The 18,063-nt window shown below is 52.4% G+C and overlaps 1 protein-coding gene across 12 annotated transcripts; it reads left to right on the forward strand.

Moving 5' to 3' along the window:
* Window positions 1-1,163: 1,163 nt before the first annotated feature.
* Window positions 1,164-17,565, forward strand: COQ8B (coenzyme Q8B). Of its 12 annotated transcripts, none has more exons than XM_039853555.1 (15): window positions 1,164-1,186; window positions 2,149-2,253; window positions 2,386-2,505; window positions 2,650-2,716; window positions 4,146-4,223; window positions 6,978-7,100; window positions 7,244-7,329; window positions 8,379-8,519; window positions 8,606-8,687; window positions 9,387-9,492; window positions 11,158-11,299; window positions 11,438-11,545; window positions 13,541-13,606; window positions 16,263-16,349; window positions 16,731-17,565. In XM_039853555.1, the coding sequence occupies exons 2-15, from the start codon at window positions 2,152-2,154 to the stop codon at window positions 17,031-17,033; spliced, it is 1,611 nt and encodes a 536-aa protein (XP_039709489.1). In that variant the 5' UTR covers window positions 1,164-1,186; window positions 2,149-2,151; the 3' UTR covers window positions 17,034-17,565. The 12 variants fall into 12 exon arrangements, with proteins under 12 accessions (XP_039709489.1, XP_039709435.1, XP_039709468.1 ...); XM_039853534.1 differs by lacking the exon at window positions 1,164-1,186 and adding an exon at window positions 1,633-1,717; XM_039853541.1 differs by lacking the exon at window positions 1,164-1,186 and adding an exon at window positions 1,650-1,713.
* The last annotated feature ends 498 nt before the right edge of the window (window positions 17,566-18,063 follow it).

Raw genomic sequence — 18,063 nt, forward strand, 5'->3', positions numbered from 1 at the left:
CAATAAAGCAAAGCATACTTACACGAGGTATGCTTGTACTCATTTATTTTGTTTATTGTGCCCCTTACCAGAAGCCAGCACCAAGACAGCAAAGATTTTTGCTTGTTTTGTTCCTTGTTATGTCCCCAGTACCTAGAAAAGCACACGGTAAATGCATAATAGAAATTTCAAAAAAAGTGATTTTTCCCTAAGAATTTTTTCTCATGTATAGAACTCTTGTTTCTGTACTAGGCCCTGTGCCAAGCTCTTTACAGATACACTATGTCACTGCATCTCTCTCACTAACACTGAGCAAGAGAGGACGCCACAGCCCCATTTTACGGATGGGGACACTGAGGCTCAGAAGTCTGCTAACCTTTGTAGCCAATAGGCTATTTGATATGACTTCATGTGTGTGAAGCATGTGGCACCAGGCTTGGCACCATCCGCCACAGTCCTGTGAATTAGTTATTGTCATAGGTGCTTTTTATTTATTTTTACTCTTAAGGGCTAGCTGTCACTCAGCTCCTGAGTCAGACCCTTGTGTCTCAAGGAGGACAGGGTGGATGGGTGGGGTTTCTCTCATGAAATTGAGTCACTTGTGAGAGGGGCATTGGGCACAGTTCCAGGGCTCTAAAATGAGTCATCTCTTCACAGATCAATGAAGTCGTAGTACGAGCCCCCTAGTACATCACACAGGCTGGGCAGTTGAGTTCCGGAAAAGGTCAAGGCTCTTCTGAGGTCATGTAGCACAGGGACAGAAACAGGGAAGTCTGATTCTTGACAAAGGGGTTAGACTGGGGCAGGGGTCTGTGGGGGGAGCATCACACCCCTCCTTCTCTCAGCCGTGGGAGAGAGGCCCCAGCCAGCTGCTTCTATTACAGACTGTAAGAAGAGGAGTGAGTCAGTCTGTTGTAGGGGAAGCAGGCTTTAAGTTGGCCTGCTCCCCACCTCAACCCAACGCACACACCCAGATGGGCTGGGAGCTGTTTTTCTGGAATGCCAAGGCTCCTGACTCAGCTCTGGGAATCTTGGCTGAGTGTGTTCTGGGAAATGTCAGGGCTACAGGAAACAGAGGGGTCCCCCGCTCACACCATCCAGCAGGTGGGCGGGGAGCAGAGAGAGCAGGGAGAACAGGGCTCAAGGGGCTGAGCGTGAGGGGCTTTATGTACACAGAAGAGTTGAGAGTGCAAGAGGGAGACAGTTGGTGAGCAAGGAAGAGGCTGGGTTCCAAGATGTGGTGTTTGAAGCAGAGGGTGGGTGTGCAAAGTGGAGGGGCTCCATGTGCACGGGAAATGTTTCCTGGGAAGACATGCGTTCAAAGGAGAGATGTTGAGCTTGCTGGGGCTAGAAATAAGAAGAGAGGTTGGCAAGATGTTACCGCAGAGCAGAGGTGTGGACTTTGTAAGGAAGAGGGGTGTCTGCAAACAAGACGGTGGAGGGAACAGAAAAGTCCGCCCAGCACGAGGAACTTTGAGATGAATGGAAGGGCATAAAAGGGCACGTGTGCGCTCCCGCTTTGCCCTAAAGATTCCACGCAGGCCCCAACGCCCCCCCTCAGGCCCCGCCTCTTTCCGCCCCCGCCTCCTCCCACTACACACAGCTGGGCGGGCTTCGCGCGGGTCAGAGAGCTGCTGCTCCGCCATTGGCTAGTTGACCGGAGGGGGCGGGCGTGCGGAGACTCCCGGAAGCGCAGGAGGCCTTCGTGCTTTGCGGACCAGAATCCTGGGAGCAGTGGGTGCTTAGCAACGGGAGGAGGTGCCCAGTAACGGGGTGCGGGGGGGATACCGGAGGAATTGTAGGCGCCTAACAACGTAGGGGAAGGCGGTTCCTAGCGACGAGGGTGGCTCAAAGAAGTAGAGAGGTAGCCCAGGAAGATCTGTGGGTGTCTAGCAACGGGGGAGAACCCTAGCAACGGGCAGGGAGTGGGGCAGGGAGAGAGTGGGTTTTGGGAGGTGCGCAGGAAGAGCTATGGGTTCGTAGCAACGAGAGGGGGAACCAGGAGAAACTGGAGGGGCTATAACAGGGGAGGAAGGCTTTGGTGGGTAGGAGTCTTAGCGTGGACATGGAGGAATGTAAGGGCTTGGTGACGGGGAGGGGGGCGTCGAGCAAAGCAGGGAGGTCAGTCCCACAACTCCTATCCGAATAATACCTCCTCTTCTCCCCCAGGCGATGTGGCTGAAGGTGGGGGGTCTACTGCAGGGGACCCGTGGACAGTTGGGCCAGACTGTTGGTCTGCCTTGTGGGGCTCTGGGGCCTGGGCTCCACTGGCAGGTAAGAGGCCGGGGAAGGGTCTCCAAGGGGAAGAGGCTGAGGGGGGACATGCGTAAGTGGACAGGGAGGGATCCAAAGGGCCAGGCAGACCCCACGTCTTCCACTCCTTACCAACGTCCGCATCTCTTGCAGGGGCTCTATGGGGATTCTTGGGCCCGAAAACTTCATCAGGGTAAGCCTGGCACAGGCCTGGGAGAGGAGGATATTCGCAAGGCACGGGAGGCTCGGCTCAGGAAGACACCCCGGCCCCAGGTATCATTGCTTCCCACCCAGCCAGCAGCACCCCATGAAGGCAGCTGGCCTGCCAAGCTTGGGGAAGGGTGTGGTAGCAGGTTGGTTGGGCGCCCCGGGCACTGTGCGCACCTCCCTGTCCTCAGACCTTTTCCCATTTCCCAGCTGAGTGACCGCTCTCGAGAACGCAAGGTGCCCGCCTCCCGCATCAGCCGCTTGGCCAACTTTGGCGGTAGGTGTGACTGTGGGAGACTGTGAGCTAGATCAGAGGAAGTGACATTTACAGAATGAGCCAAGGGACAGGGTGAATCAGAGACAGGAGGGAGAGTCGGAAAGAAAGTGAAGGCAAAGGCCTGCGAAACCAAGAGAAATAGAGAGGAACGTAACATTTATTGAGAACTTGGAAGAATGTGCAAGACCCCATACATGTGCTCTCTGCACTGAGTTGATGAGTATTTCCATTCTACAGATGAAGACATGCAGGCCAAGGAAGGTGAAATGACTTGACCCCAGGTCAAGCAGCAGGATCACTCAAACTTCAGGTCTCAATCTGCTTGAAATAATTTAATGAGTTGCAACCAGCGTTAAAAGGAAGAATAGAATGGACAATACGAATGAACCTGTAGAGTAAGGGAAAATCTTGTTCTATGGAACATTACGTATCCATTGGTCTATACCCATTACGATGCAGATGTCTGTACTGCGGATCATGGTTCAAGTTTTAAAGACACCGATTCACAGTATAAAGAAGAAGTCCAATGCAGTGGTTAGAGCTTTGACACCAGGCTGCCCAGGGTTCAAGGGCTGATTCTGCTGCGTCCTCACTTTGTGACTCTGGATGAGTTATTTTAACTTCTCTGAGCCTCGATTTCCTTTTCCGTAAAATGGAAGTTTTCCTGTAAAACTTATCTCACAAGGGTGTGAAGACAAAGTGAATTAATGCATATAAGACACTAGGAATGGTCCCTGGAATGTTGAAGGTGCCAGCTACGATTGTTTACAGAGATGGTGACAGTGAAAGAGGCAGAGACGCATGATATCTTTGGGGACAAGGGGAGAGAGGAGGCAGAGGAAATCAGAGCCAGAGAAATAACATCAAAAGAAGAAACAGAAAGAGGCCTGGACAGATGTGCCAGGTGGGGGAAATGGGGAGATGGAGAAATAATTGACTTAGAAAAGGAAAGATGAGTATGAAGAAAAGGAGGTGTGGGTAGAGAAACAGGACTCGTAGGAACTCACAGAGAAACTTGGGGCCATTTTGGGAACTTCTTACCTTTGCCTGCACATTAGAATCATCCAGGATGCTTTAAAAAAAACAGATTCTGAGGCCTCGGGCCGGTTTAATTAGAAGCTCGGGTAGGGCTTGGGCATTGTATTTATATAAGTGCCTCACGTGACTCGGATGTGTAACTGAGCATGAGAACTGCAGACGCAGGTGACAGAGACCAGGAGAGAGGAATAGAAAAAGAGGTAGCCTCGCCTTGAAAGGAACCCCAAGCAGGGAGAGAGTAAGGGGCTGAGTTAGGGACAGAGACATTCAGAGAGTTGGCAACAAAGAGCTCAGAGACAAGTGTGTTTAGAGAAAAAGGGAAAGAAGAGAGAGCGTCAGAGGGAGAGTGCCCTGGGCAAGCAGGCACTAAGGGTCCTCTCTCACTCCTCAGGACTGGCTGTGGGCTTGGGGCTGGGAGCACTGGCCGAGGTGGCCAAGAAGTCCCTGCCGGGAGGATATCTACAGTCAGGTGAGTGGGCCACACTGCCTGGGTTCAGACCCCGGCCTGGCCGTGTGACCTGGGGCAAGTGGCTTCACTTCACTCCTCAGAGCCCCAGTTTCTTCATGTGGGGAATGGAGGTGATGAGAGCATACTCACCTGTGAGGGTTACTGTGAAGTGCTCACAACAGGGCGAAGCTGCTGTCAGGGTCGTGCTGGATAGAAGCAGGTTATGAGAGAAAAAAATAAAAGTCATCAGGAGTTGAGTTCCTAACTCTGAGCAGGAGAGGAAAGCTGAAAATAGGAGTGCCAGGGGTCGGGTGGGGTGGGGCGGTCTGTGTACAACAGAGATGGAAAGAGGTGTCTAGAAATCAGCCTCTGAGGGTGAGATTCCCCCTAGTCAGCGGCCGAAACAAAAATGGGTGTGGGTATTCTAGAATAAAAAGAGACTAGAGAGAGAATAATTCACAAATGGAATGTGTGAACCATGATTGGATGTCAGTTTGAAAAAAATAACTATATCATGGGGCTGTAAAGTACAACATAGAGAATACAGTCAATAACATTGTAATAACTATGATGTCAGGTGGGCACCAGACTTATCGGGGGGACCACTTCATAAAGTATGTAAATGACTAACCACTATGCTGTGCACCTGAAACTAATATAATATTGAATGTCAACTATAATTGAAAAATTTGAAACTTAGAGGAGAAAATTATAAAAGATTTTTAGGGACAGTTGGGAAAATCTAAGTATGGACTGGATACACATGTTAGAGGATTAGTGTTAATTCTCTTAGGTGTGATCATGACACTGTACAGAGGAATGTCCTTATTCTTAGCACAGGTTGAGTGGAACTCCATGCAAATGGATCCACAGAAAAATAATAGTAAGTGTTTGGGTACACACAGATAAAACAGATGAGGCAGAATGTTAAAATCTTTGAAACGGGCATGTGGGTGTTCATGGTGCGACTCTTCTGTCTGGATTTTTTTCAAAATAAAAAGTTGGACGTAGGTAGAAAATTAAGCTTTAGGATAAGGCCAACCTGAGTCAGCACCCTGCTCCGCGACTTCTGTGCCATGTGACCCAGGGCCAGGCACTGTACCTCCTGCTTCTCTGAATCTCCTGCTTCCTCACCTTGAAAATTAAGGCATTGGTAGTTCTTACTTCTCGGGGCGATTGTGGGGATTCTGCCAGAGAATCCACAGAGAGATTTAGAATCCTGCCTGGCACTGGGTGAGCCTTTAATAAAGAGCGGATTAAATTTTTAACAAATAAAAGAATAATTAACACTTTATTGAATAATAATACAATTTGCATATAGAACTGCGTGCATATCAGCTGGATTAATTTTCACAAATTGGACGCATCTGTGCACCCTGATTAAGAAACCCTAGAAGAGCATTTCTCACATTTTTTGGTCTCAGGATCCCTGCACACCCTTAAAACTGAGGAGTGGATTAAAAAAACATGCAGTGCAATATTATTCAGCCATAAAAAGGAATGAAGTACCGATCCATGCTATAAAGTGGATGAATCTTGAAAGCACTGTCCTAAGTGAAGGAAGCCAGACATAAAAGACCACGTACTGTATGATTTCATTGATGTGAAATGCCAAGGATAGGAAAATTTATAGGGACAGGAAGTAGATCGGTGGTTTCCAAGGACTTAGGGGCAAGTGGTTGGGGGCTGGGAACGGTGACTGCTAATACGTAAGGGGCTTTTTGGGGCAATGAAATGTTCTACAGTTGGTCGTGGTGATAGTTGCAGTAGTGAATATGTTAGAAGCCATTGAATGGCACACCTTAAATGAGTGAGTTCTATCTCCGTAAAGCTCTTAAAAAATAGAATGAGGACAGCAGAGAGCTTGTTTATGTGGGTTATATATGTGGATATTTACTGTATTCGAGATTAAGACTGAAAAATTTAATACGCGAGAACACATACACACGTTCCATCTGCCATCACAGTGGTGGCACCACCACCGGTCATAGAGCTTCTGGAAAATTCCCCTGAGCATTCCTGGGAGAATGAGAATAAAGAAAAAGAGCAGATACCATATTAATATTATTATGAAAAAAGTTTTGATCTCACAGACCCCCTGAAGAGTCTTAGGGATGCTCAGGGGTCCCCGGACCACACTTTGAGAATCGATGCCCGGGTTCTCCAGAAGCTCCCCTCATTCCTCATCCCCGCCCGTCAGGGGCAACCATCGTCTCGGCTTCCGACCCCGAGTTTGGGCTGTTTCAGACCGTGCATTCTTGTATGTGTTTGGCTTCTTTGGCTCAACATTCTTTTTGAGAGATGTACCCACGTTGCTGTGAGTGGATCTGGGTTGCTTGTTCCGTCCCATAGAAGTCACTCTGTGACTGTTTCATAATTCTTTCGTTAGTTGTATTGATGGTCATTTGGGATGTTTCTAATTTGGGACTGTCATGAATACTGCTGTGGTGACTCTTCTTGGGACATATCTGTCGGTGGACACACGCGTTTCTCTTGGGTAGTCACGTAGGAGAGAAGCTGCACCCGGTGCAGGTGTGTGCTTCACTAGACACTTCCCACTGGTTCACGAAGGGCCCGAGCCACGGCATCCCCGTCAGCAGTGTGGGAATTCGGGCCACGGCACCCCCGTCAGCAGCGTGGGAATTCGGGCTGCTCCACGTCCTTGCCGACACTTGCTGTTGTCTTTTTCAGTCTGGCCATTCTGGTGGTGTGTAGTGGTATTAATACTGATTGTTTTTATGATTGCAACACTAATGATCATTCTCTCCACCCCAGAAGGCGGCTCCCAGCCAGGCTCCAGCCCTTTCCTGTCAGAGGCCAATGCCGAGCGGATTGTGCAGACTTTGTGTACCGTTCGGGGGGCCGCCCTCAAGGTTGGCCAAATGCTCAGCATCCAGGGTATAGCATGACCCTCGACCCCTGACCTCACTTCTACCCCATCCCACCCACCAACAAGCCCCGACTTCAGATACTCCCCCAGGGGTCCCCCCCCGACCTCCTCTCTCACTGCTTCACTGTCCTTTGTCCCCCTATCTCCCAAGACAACAGCTTCATCAGCCCCCAGCTGCAGCGCATCTTCGAGCGGGTCCGCCAGAGCGCCGACTTCATGCCTCGCTGGCAAATGCTGGTGAGTGCCCAGCGGTGAGGCTAGCCAGGGAGGAGCTCCACCTGCCCGACGCCCCGGCTTCGCGTCTCTACTCTCTGTCTGACTCTGGGCCTCAGTTTCCCTCTCTATCAAATGGAGATCACCAAAGCACACACTTCATAGGCTCGTCGTGGTGATTAAATGAGAGGCTGGTGCCGAGGGCCGAGTCCAGTCCCCCGCAGGCCAGTGGGCTGTTAACGGGGCAGTGAGCGCAGTGGAGAAGGGCCAGGCTTCATGAGTTCAGAGTCTGGCTCTGCCACTTCCTACCTGCGTGATCCCAGACACATGGCCTGACCTCTCTGAGCCTTGGTGTCCTCATCTGTGGAATGGCGACGTGATAGCAGCACCTGCGTGATGGTGTTATGTAAGTTAGGGTGCAGAGAGCACTTAGAAGGGTCCCTGACACACCACGGGTGACATGTCGCTTTCGGTTGTTATTATTACTGGTTTCTAAAGGAGAGGGTACCTGTAAATAGATTGGCAAAGCGCCTGGCAGTGAGTAAGCACCCAAGATCCGGTAATAATTGGGTACGGGTGTAGAATCTGGAATCCATCCGCCCACCTGCCTTCTGATCTCTGTTCTGCTCACTCGCCATGTGATCCTAGGCGGTTATTGCTGTTCAGTGGGGAGTCTGAACAGAACCTGGCCCACAGGAAGCCCTCTGTCAATTTTAACTCTTCTTTATCAAACTGAACTAATAATACAATATACAATTATAATAAAGACTTATTATCAATCTTAACTATGCATAATAGCAATTCCCAACAACAGCGCACACAACCTCAGGAGTACAGGCTTGAGAGACAAGCTATGCTGGGCCTCCCCATCCGCCAGCGGCAGGTGCTTCACCTTGGCTGAGAGATGTCACTGTGAGCCTCAGTTTTCTCATCTGTAAAGTGGGGTAGCAGCCAAGAGCTTCATCGGCCCAGGGCCCAGCGTGTGATTAGTGCCAGGGTTCTTAGTAAAGTTCTCGCACGGGGAATGAACTCAGCCTGTAATCAGTGATGGTTGTCACGACCACTCTCCCCAGAGAGTCCTGGAAGAAGAGCTTGGCAGGGACTGGCAGGCCAAGGTGGCTTCTCTGGAGGAGGTGCCCTTTGCCGCCGCCTCAATCGGGCAGGTGCACCAGGGCATGCTCAGGGACGGGACGGAGGTGGCCGTGAAGATCCAGGTAAGTGGGGCGGCCGGACAGGTAGCGGTGGGCATCCTGCTGTCTCAGAGGAGTGACTCCCACCCTGCCCCCTCCTCCCCTTGCAGTACCCAGGCGTTGCCCAGAGCATCCAGAGCGACGTCCAGAACCTGCTGGCAGTGCTCAAGATGAGCATGGCCCTGCCCGACGGTGAGGCGCCCCCTCCACCCCTGCCTGCAAGACACACCCCAGAGAGCAAGTAGGCGGGGCAGGGCGTGCCTGCGTGTGAGTGAGTGTGTAAGTGTGCGTGTGAGACAGAAACGAGGTACCCCAGGGAGAGCCCAGAAAGTACAAGTGTGTGAGAAAAAGACAAACTCGAGAATTCTGACAGAGAGACAGAAGCCCAGACTGAAATCCAGAAACAGACACAGGGTGTGCAGAGAGGGACGGTAGGTCTGAAAAAGAGCCATAGAAACAGGAAGGAAGACCTCATGTTTGTGTTACTGCATGGGAGAGAGCCTGAAGATGGAGCAGGGTGTGTGTGTGTGTGTGTGTGTGTGTGTGTAAAAGGAGGGAGAGGTGAGGGAGAGGGAGAGGCAGAGAGAATGTGAGAGAGTACGGAAAAGAATGGGGGGGGGCGTGTGACTGTGAGAGATGCCTGGGGACTGGTGTGAGTGCCTGTGGGAGCCAGACCCCAGGGGAGAGACTTCAGAAGAGCCCACAGTTGTATGAAGGACAGAGGAGAAGTGTGTGGACAGATAATGCAGATGAAGGGCATGGAACAGAAGGTGTGAGGGGCAGCGAGAGAGACAGAGGAAGACGACTGGCAAGAGAAGACGTCACGAGTGGGAGCCTGAGGGGTCGGGCTGGTGGGATGGGACAGGCTGTGGCCTTCCCTGTCTGACACGGCCACCGCCTCAGGCCTGTTTGCTGAGCAGAGTCTGCAGGCACTGCAGCAGGAGCTGGCTTGGGAGTGTGACTACCGGCGGGAGGCGGCTTGTGCCCAGAATTTCAGGTGAGCTGAGCCCCCTGCAGGCCCCTGGAGGACCCCTTCCCTCCAGCTTCCTTCCTTTTTTCCCTCCCTGGCTGAGTGGGAAGCAGGTACCACCACAGCCTCTGGCAACTGGAGCCCTGGGGTAGGGCTGGAAAAAGGAACCCTTTTCCTCTTTATTCGTTTGTTCGTCCATCCATTCTTTCACGTATTACTTCATTCATCCCCTCTGTCCTCTGTAAGCTTGGGCAGGTTCCTTTCTCTAAGTTTCTGTGTTCTCATCTGTGGAGTGGATTGGGTAACCACCGCACTCCAGTGGGGGAGATGTAATGGTCACTCGTTGTGTCACTAAGTGCCTGTCGACAACTTCAAATTGAAAACAACTCAAATCTATAAAATTTATCCGGTGTGGTAGATAAATAAATTATGGTACATTCATCAGCGGAATATCATACAGCAGCGAAAATGAATGCAGTACAGCCACAGGGAACAACGAACGTGTTTGCGTGGCAGAAGCATCACGCTGTGCCGTAGTTAACCACACCTCCGTGAGACCCTCCACGGTGCAGCAGATGTTTGTTGAGCCACGTTGGCTCTGTAGATGGAGAAAGGGCAGTAGAAGGCAGGGTTTGGGGGCTTGGGCCCTGGACTCAGACAGATGTGGGATCCAGCCCGGGTCAACCCTTAACAGGCGGGTGGTCCAAATACACACAGTGGCCTTGGGGGAGTATCCTCCCAGGGCAGTGAGGATAAAAGGGAATCGTGCTGATTAAATGGTTAGCACGTGGCCTAGTCCATTCATGAGGAAGGTTCAGAGATTTTATAAATGAAGACAAAAATACAAGCCTAGAAGCAGGACCTGGAGGAGGGTGTGAAGCGAGCTGGGCCCGAGCACTCCTTGTGTGATCTGGGGAGAGCCCTCCCTCCCGGGATTGCCCAGTGCCCTTAGAATAACACCCACATCAGTCCTTGGCCCTTACCCAGCCCCTGCTCCCCAGCTCACTCTGCTCCCCACCTCACTCTGCTCCAGCCATCCCGCAGGTCCCCAGCCAGAGCCCTCACTCACATTCTCTGCCTCCCAAATCTTATACTGACACATCTCACTCTGTTATGGGACTGTTGGATTGTTGGAGTGTGATCTCTGGTGTATGTAGCGGGGCTTGCCCACTGCTCTGTCCCCCGGCATTGTCCACAAGGACAGACACGGAAAAGGATTCTTTCCCTTAATTAACCAGTGTTCTGCATAATGAGTCCAAGGAGTGGCCAGTGAGTATCAGTATGGACTCAGATTTATATATCTGACTATTTTTTTTCGGATGGATTAATTTGTAAGTTGAGATAAAGTATTGTTTATCGAGCTTAATGCATTGAATTCATCATGGGGCAAACGGATGTCTTGGAAGTGTTTCTGGTGGGGAAGTGGTGACTGGGTCTCCAGTGGCACCCGGCTTAGGGGCAGGCACACTAGGCCCTACGGAGATGTTTGTGGAATGAATGAATGAATGAATGAATGTCAGTCTAGCCAAGCATTGGCCATGACTCGGCACACAGAGGCAACAGGAGAGCAGGAGAGAAGGCAAAACATACGCTGCTCATGGAGCGCTTCTCAAAGGATGAGGAGGAGGCCTCAGCCTGGGCCACAGGGGCCTGAAGCACTAAGTCCTGTCGCCTGCCTCCCTTCCGCCCCAGGCAGCTGCTGGCAGACGACCCCTTCTTCCGGGTGCCAGCAGTGATTAAAGAACTCTGCACGAAGCGGGTGCTGGGCATGGAGCTGGCTGGAGGGGTCCCCCTGGACCAATGCCAGAGCCTAAGCCAGGACATCCGGAACCAGGTATGTGGTCTCGTGGGACAGTAGGGAGGGTGCTGCCCCAGGGCAGGGCAGGCCAGACCCATGGGTGCTCTCCAGGCTAGAGGGCTTTACAGGGTCAGATGACTCTCAGGTGTCTGGTCCTCCTTCTCCCCACCCCAGATCTGCTTCCAGCTCCTCAGGCTGTGTCTGCGGGAGCTGTTTGAGTTCCGCTTCATGCAAACAGACCCCAACTGGGCCAACTTCCTGTATGACGCCTCCAGCCACCAGGTTGGTTCCTTGTGATGTGTGCCAGGGTACATTAGCTGCCCTGATAGATATTTCCCGATATTTCTCACACAATACAGCTCAACACAATAATAGTTTATTACCTGTGTAACAAGCTGGGGCGGGCCTGCTCCAGGCGGTGATTCAGGGGCCCAAGGCTCCTTCCCTTTCTTGATTATACCATCCCCTAGGCCTTGCAATGCTCTTTCCAGTAGAAAGGGAAAGAGAGATTGAGAGGGTAACCCCTTGTCTAAGTGCTTTGCCCAGAAGTGACACGTCATTCCCTTTACTATTCCTTAATGAGAACTGGTCACAGGGCCTGTCTAGGTGCAAAGGATACTGGGAAATGGAGTCCCTGTCTAGGCCGTGGCTTCCTAGTGGCAATGTGACAGTATAGAAGAGGGAGCACAACTTTTGGAAGGTAGTCAGTCATCACGACCACACTTGTCATTCATTTAGAGCACACCGAGCACCCAGTACCTGCCTCTTGATAATGATGCCAAGACAGCCCAGATCCTCACCTTTTCAGTGTTTCCAGTCCAGTGGGGGGACCCGTCAGCAAACAGTGACGACCTAGAGTAGTTAGTGCCATGATGGAGAAGCACAGGCCAGAGTGGTCAGTGGTGGGGAGTCCCAGGGGGCTGTGGGAAGCCAGGGAAAGTGGCTGACCCTGCTTGGGTATGTGGGGTCAGGGAAGGCTTCTTGAACGACGTGCCATTAAAGCTGAAAACAGAAAGATGAGAAGGGGACAGCCATCTGCAGAGCAGGGGAGAGCGTTCCCGGCAGAGGACACAGGACCGAGAGACTCGCAGCGCATGTGGTTGCCACATGGCCCTCCGAAGTGGTCTGTGCCCATTCTGTCCCCAGAGGGACCTTTCGGAAACACAAATCTGGCCACGCTGTCCCCTCCACAGTGCTCCAGCACCCTGGGGATCAAGTCTGAGAGCTTTGCTGAGTGTGACGTGGCGCCACTGAGTCTCCGGCCTCAGTCCCTTGCCACCCCCCTCCCCCCAAGGGCACACACATCTCACATCCCTCTAGGCTGACACCCCAGAAAAGGGTTTTTCTGACCTCAAGGTAATATGTGTCCTGACGTCAATTGATTGGGTCTCAACTACATTTTTTCATTTACAAGTCCTAGAATAGTATCAGTGGGAGGGAGCTATAATATTTCGGGACACTTTTGTTTGACACTTGTATTTATGTGGCATTGGCACTGGTGCCCAGTATAATCTGCATTTCTTATTGTGGGTTGTGATCAATAGTCTGAACTCCACTGCCCTAGAGAAACTCCAACACATGTTCATTGAGCAGTGTTTTTAATAGCAAAACCCAGAAACACCCACAATGCCCATCAACCAGATAAATGCATTGTGATGTACTCTCACAATGAAGTCCTTACACACCGGTGAAAAGCGAATGAATGAGCCGGAGCTGCACATAGCAGTGGAGATAAATCACAAAACTTGTTGGCCACAAAGAGTAGGTTGCAGGATAACTATCATAGATGCCACTTAAATGAAGTTTTCAAGTATACAAAACATTATGGATTGTTCATGGGTGCACACTTATACAGAAACATGTAGAAATACACACATGGTGATTTCAGGAAAGTGGTGACCTTGGAAGAGAGGGCAGGGATGTGGGGGAGGTAGAAGCAGGTTGGGGTACACGGAAGGCCTCACCTGGATTGATAGTATTTCATATTTTAAGCTGGGTAATGACATTTGTAGGTGTTCACTTTTCCATATATTTTATTATTCTCTGGATTTTTTTCTATGCCTAAAACATGTTATAAAAACAATTAAGACCAAAAAAATAAAAGCCAGCTTCCTTCAGCTTCATATGGTGGTAGGTTAGACGTGTGGAGACCTGAGGCAGGGACTTTGCAGGAGGGGACAGGGTGTAGGGAGGGAAAGATGGACCCTAGCCACCCTGGACAGACAATGGGAAGCGTTGGTGGACTCCCAGCGCCCCTTTCACCGTCCTCGTTCCCAGGTGACTTTGCTGGACTTTGGTGCAAGCCGGGAATTTGGGACGGAATTCACAGACCATTACATTGAGGTGAGTCCCCCCAACTCCGGGGTCTCTGAAGGGCTAAGGCTTAAGCCAGATACTGAGGCAAGGGTGAGGAGAAATATAGTATTGGAATTAAGAAATAAGAAATAATAGTCTTAACAGTAGCTAACAAATACTAAGCACTTAATATTATGTCAGTACTGTTTTAAGCGCTATACCTATGGTAACTGATTTAAAATATACAGCAGTTTCACAGGGTAAGGACCATTTTTAGCCCTATTTTACAGATGAAGTAACTGGACCTCAGAGGGGTTAAGTCACTTGCCCAAGGTCACACCCAACCTGGGATTCAAACTCAGGTGGTCTGGGTCCAGGGCCCGTGCTCCTAATGCTGACCAGCCTCCCTCCTCCTAAAAGAAAAGCCCATGATGGCCATGCTTCCGCCTCCCCACACCTCACACTGCCCAAGGCCTTGGTGTCCGGCCTCGTGCTCACGTACCTTCTTGGCAAGCTGATCCCTAAGGGGCTGCTCTGTCCTCAGGAGGTGTTTCCTCACTCGTCGCCCCATCCCTTCCACTGTCCCTCCCGCTCACCAGGGCCAGTTTGTCTCAGAGGTCACAGAGAACACTATCTCATTAATGTGGCGAGATTAGACAGTCGACCTGGTCTTCCTATCATTTAGTCATCAATTCAAACATTCTTTGATACCTCTCTCTGCCCAGCCCTATTCTGGGTAATATTGGGGACAACGGTGACCAATATAGCCCAGTGGTGGTGGGGGGGGGTGGGGGGGAGACAGTGAGGACCCAGAGTGGTCAGGGCTGGAATGAGGAAGCACAGGGCACTGTAGGAACTCAAAGGAGCCTAGCCCATCCGAGGGGTCAGGGAGGGCTTCCTGGAGGAAGAGGAATCAGAGTTGAGACCTGAGGGATGAGGAGACCAATCATGAAGCAGCTAGGAGGGTATTCCAGCCCAATAACATGTGCAAAGGCCAAGAGGTGAGAAGGAATATTCCCGTTAGAGCAGCACTTCTCAAACTTTAACATGCATGTGAAACACCGCGCCCCATGACCTAGTTAAAATGCAGATTCTGGGCTGGAGTTGGACATAAAATACTGCATTTCTAACACACTCCCAGATAATGCCAAATCTCCCCTTACAGAGACCACACTTTGATTAGTAAAGGCCTAAAAGACTGAAAAGTTCACGTTCTGACTAGGTGGGCAGGTGGGCGGCCGAGCAGGAGCCAGCGATGAGATTGGAGCCAAATCACTCTGGGTCCGAGAAGCCATGCTTTGCCACTTGTTCTTTATCTGGGTGCCCTGTGAAGCCATGGGAGGGACTTGAGCAGGAGAGGGGCACATTAAGAATTAGGAAACCCCCTCTGAATAATGAGTGGTATTGGAAGCCCAGTGAGGCTGTGGGGAGAGAAAGAGAGGTGTCCTGGACAAGACCCTGGGCTCTGGCTTGAAGACTGGAGGATGGTGGGGCCACCCCTGAGATGCCAGTAGGAAGGAGGAGCTAGTAACCGCCCCCCCCCAACACGCTGGCCCCCTGGGGCCCTCTCTGCAGGCCACTTGAGGCACAAAGCAAGGCCTTTCTGGGTAGTTGGGACATCTCATGTCCCCCACCCCCAGCCTGTTTAGCATGGCCCTCTTGCCACCTCCCCAGTCTTTTCCAGTTTCAAAAAGCCCTGTCACACCGGCCCCCAAGGACCACGAGCCTGACAGATGGCCAGACAGGCTTGGGCAGGGGAGCTGAGACAGAATAGAACCGCCAGATTTAATCCTGTATTCCCCTTCCTCCCAAGAAAGAGCCACTCAGTGGTTAAGAGTTCGCCCAGGTTCCACCCCTTGCCTTGCTATTGCCCCCTGAGAGTCTCTTTTTCGTCTTATGTGAAGTCGGAACCTTCACATCTACCTCTTAATAACCGTAGTAGCTGATAATATTTATGGTGCTTCATACATGCGGGCACAGTGCTCAGCACAGCTGTCACCTCCTTTATCCTCACAACGACCCCATGAGGAAGATAACTCAGCATCCCCACTTCACAGATAAGAAGGCAGAGGCCTGAGGCAAGGGCCTTCCTGAGTCAGCCAGCAGTGGCAGAGCTGGGACCGAGCCCAGGCAGGCTGGCTCTGGCTTCTGTCTGCCAGCCCGGCGTGCCCTCACGGCCGGAGAGGTGCTCAGCTCCACACACTCATTTGCTAAACAAAGGTTCACCGAGGGCCTCCTGAGGCTCTCTCAGGGCCCCAAGTCCAGTCTCGGAGACAGGTATCAACATCAACCAGGTGATCACAGAGATGGCCCAGTAGCAACGTCGGATGCAGTTTTCAGTCACAGTCACATCCTTGGCCAGTTGAGTGTGTGGACCCATGAGCAGCACTTGACATTTATTTTCTTCTGTGCTGTTTCACCGTTTAGTTTCCAGGCAGGCTGTGTGTTCCCAGGCAGACAGGCAGAAACCCTGACCCACTCCCATCCTCTAGGTTTTGGAAGGTCTTGAGAGAAACATACAGGGGCAGGTTGAGGAGGGACAGGCTTCTAGATGAGGGAAGGCCTAAGCAGGCGAGAAGGGACGTGGATACAGTGGGGGCTGGCATCCAGCTCTGGGTCTCCATTTCCCCAGACATCTCCTTGAACCCTTGAATCCCGCCCCCGCTGGGGCCTTTGACCCTGTGCCCCATACCCTTCTCCCCAGGTAGTGATGGCTGCAGCCAATGGAGACAGAGATCAGGTGCTGCAGAAATCCCGGGACCTCAAATTCCTCACAGGCTTTGAAACCAAGGTGCGGAGACACAGTGGGAGTAGGGGCTGGTGTCTGTCAGAGGGGCTCGGGGCTGCTTAACACCGGGGAGTGGGGAACTGATCTGTACTGGGGGGCTCTGGGAAGGAATAGGGGAATGGGCACTACTTGGAGTGGTACTGGGGTCTGGGAATGGAGGCTGCTTCTCTGTTCTATAGAGGACTGCTTATCTACCCGAGGTTCCCAGATGGAGTGAAGGGCTGTTTTGGGGGGGGAGGAGTAGGGAGCTGCTTGTCTCCTGGGGGCTCTGGAAGGAGCGGGGCTTGTGTTGGTATTGGAGACTCTAGCTAAAAGCTGCTTGTCCCTTCTGGGTTAAGTGGAGAGCTGTTCATACTGGGTGCCTCTGCTCTGCCCCATCCCTAGGCATTCTCGGATGCCCACGTGGAGGCCGTGATGATCTTGGGGGAACCTTTCGCCACCCATGGCCCCTACGACTTTGGGGCAGGTGACACTGCCCACCGCGTGCAGTGCCTCATCCCGGTGCTGCTGCAGCATCGGCTCCGCCCACCGCCCGAGGAGACCTATGCCCTGCACCGCAAACTGGCAGGGGCTTTCCTAGCCTGCGCCCGCCTCCGCGCCCACATCGACTGCCGGGACCTCTTCCAGGACACCTACCATCGATACTGGGCTAGTCGCCAGGCTCAACCAATTCCCGAAGCCTCCTGACCAGAGTTGACGTCGGATCAAAGCCCCTCAGACAGCTTCCCTCTGGGAAATCCGGCCAGTAGGGGTCCATCCCCAGCTGTGATGCCTCTTTCCCACTCTGCTTCTGTCTGAGGACACCGCCTGGGTGTCCCAGTCTTGCCTAGCGCCCTTCCCTGGGGCTTGGGGAATGCTGGGGCTAGGGAACTCTCCACTTCACGCCTCCGTATCCTGCATTCCCCACCCCAGAGTGGCCATCCGGGAACTCTATGTCAGAGCTTAATTTATTCCTGCCAGCATTTGAGAGAGCCTCAGGCCCCCTGCACACCATGATGGAGATGCAGATTCGTCTAGAGGGGAGTCCCTCAGCTGCGCCTCAGGTCTCCCACAGATCTGGCTAGTGAGAGAGGAGGGGTGGTGGTTGGTGGAGGCAGCCCTCACCTTTGCTTCCTTCACCCCACCACCAGCTGCCTTCTTCCCGTCCATCCCGTGTTGCGGGGGGCGGGGGGGGGGAATGTTTGAACCTTTAGTTTGAATAAAATTGGCCTTCCCCTTCCCCCAGCTCTTTTTCTTTGCGCTGGGGGCGAGGGGGAGGAGCTCGCAGTTAGCCTCCAGGTGCAGATGGCCAGCCCCCTCCCACCCTCTTGTCTGAAAGCACCAGTCCTGTCCGTGCCATCTGTTGCCGGGAACCTCCTTCCCCCTTTTCCCTCCACCCCCTCACCCCTCCCGCACATGCTGACCACCTGCTCGTAAGGCTGCGGCAGCTGAGAAGTCCTCCCCCCACACACCACCTCCCCGGCGCCCGGCTCCCAGCAACCTCGCCTTTGCTAATGGGCCTTAATGCCCCTGCCAGCTGCTTTGCCAAACCCACAGGATCGGGCGGGAGCCGGAGGCGCAGCCGTGGCCAGAACCCCGCCTTGGTCGCAGCCGGGCGTCCCCACCACCAAAGCTGAACTGATCGCAAACCAGGACGCCGGGGTCTGTTCATTCCCCCTCCCATTCCTTGCAAAAAGTGCCTCGTCACTGCTTCTGCCCGCCCCCGCTGGACTGGGAG

This window comes from Pteropus medius, unplaced genomic scaffold (assembly GCF_902729225.1).
Source record: "Pteropus medius unplaced genomic scaffold, Ma_sr-lr_union100, whole genome shotgun sequence".
Lineage (NCBI taxonomy): Eukaryota > Metazoa > Chordata > Mammalia > Chiroptera > Pteropodidae > Pteropus > Pteropus medius.

Bases quoted from the DNA above. Each gene is read 5' to 3' on its own strand.
- COQ8B (XM_039853501.1), top strand. From the start codon at position 2,152: ATGTGGCTGAAGGTGGGGGGTCTACTGCAGGGGACCCGTGGACAGTTG. The intron at 2,717-4,145 runs GTAGGTGTGACT...CTCACTCCTCAG, and splicing joins CCGCTTGGCCAACTTTGGCG to GACTGGCTGTGGGCTTGGGG. The intron at 8,688-9,398 runs GTGAGGCGCCCC...CCACCGCCTCAG, and splicing joins GAGCATGGCCCTGCCCGACG to GCCTGTTTGCTGAGCAGAGT.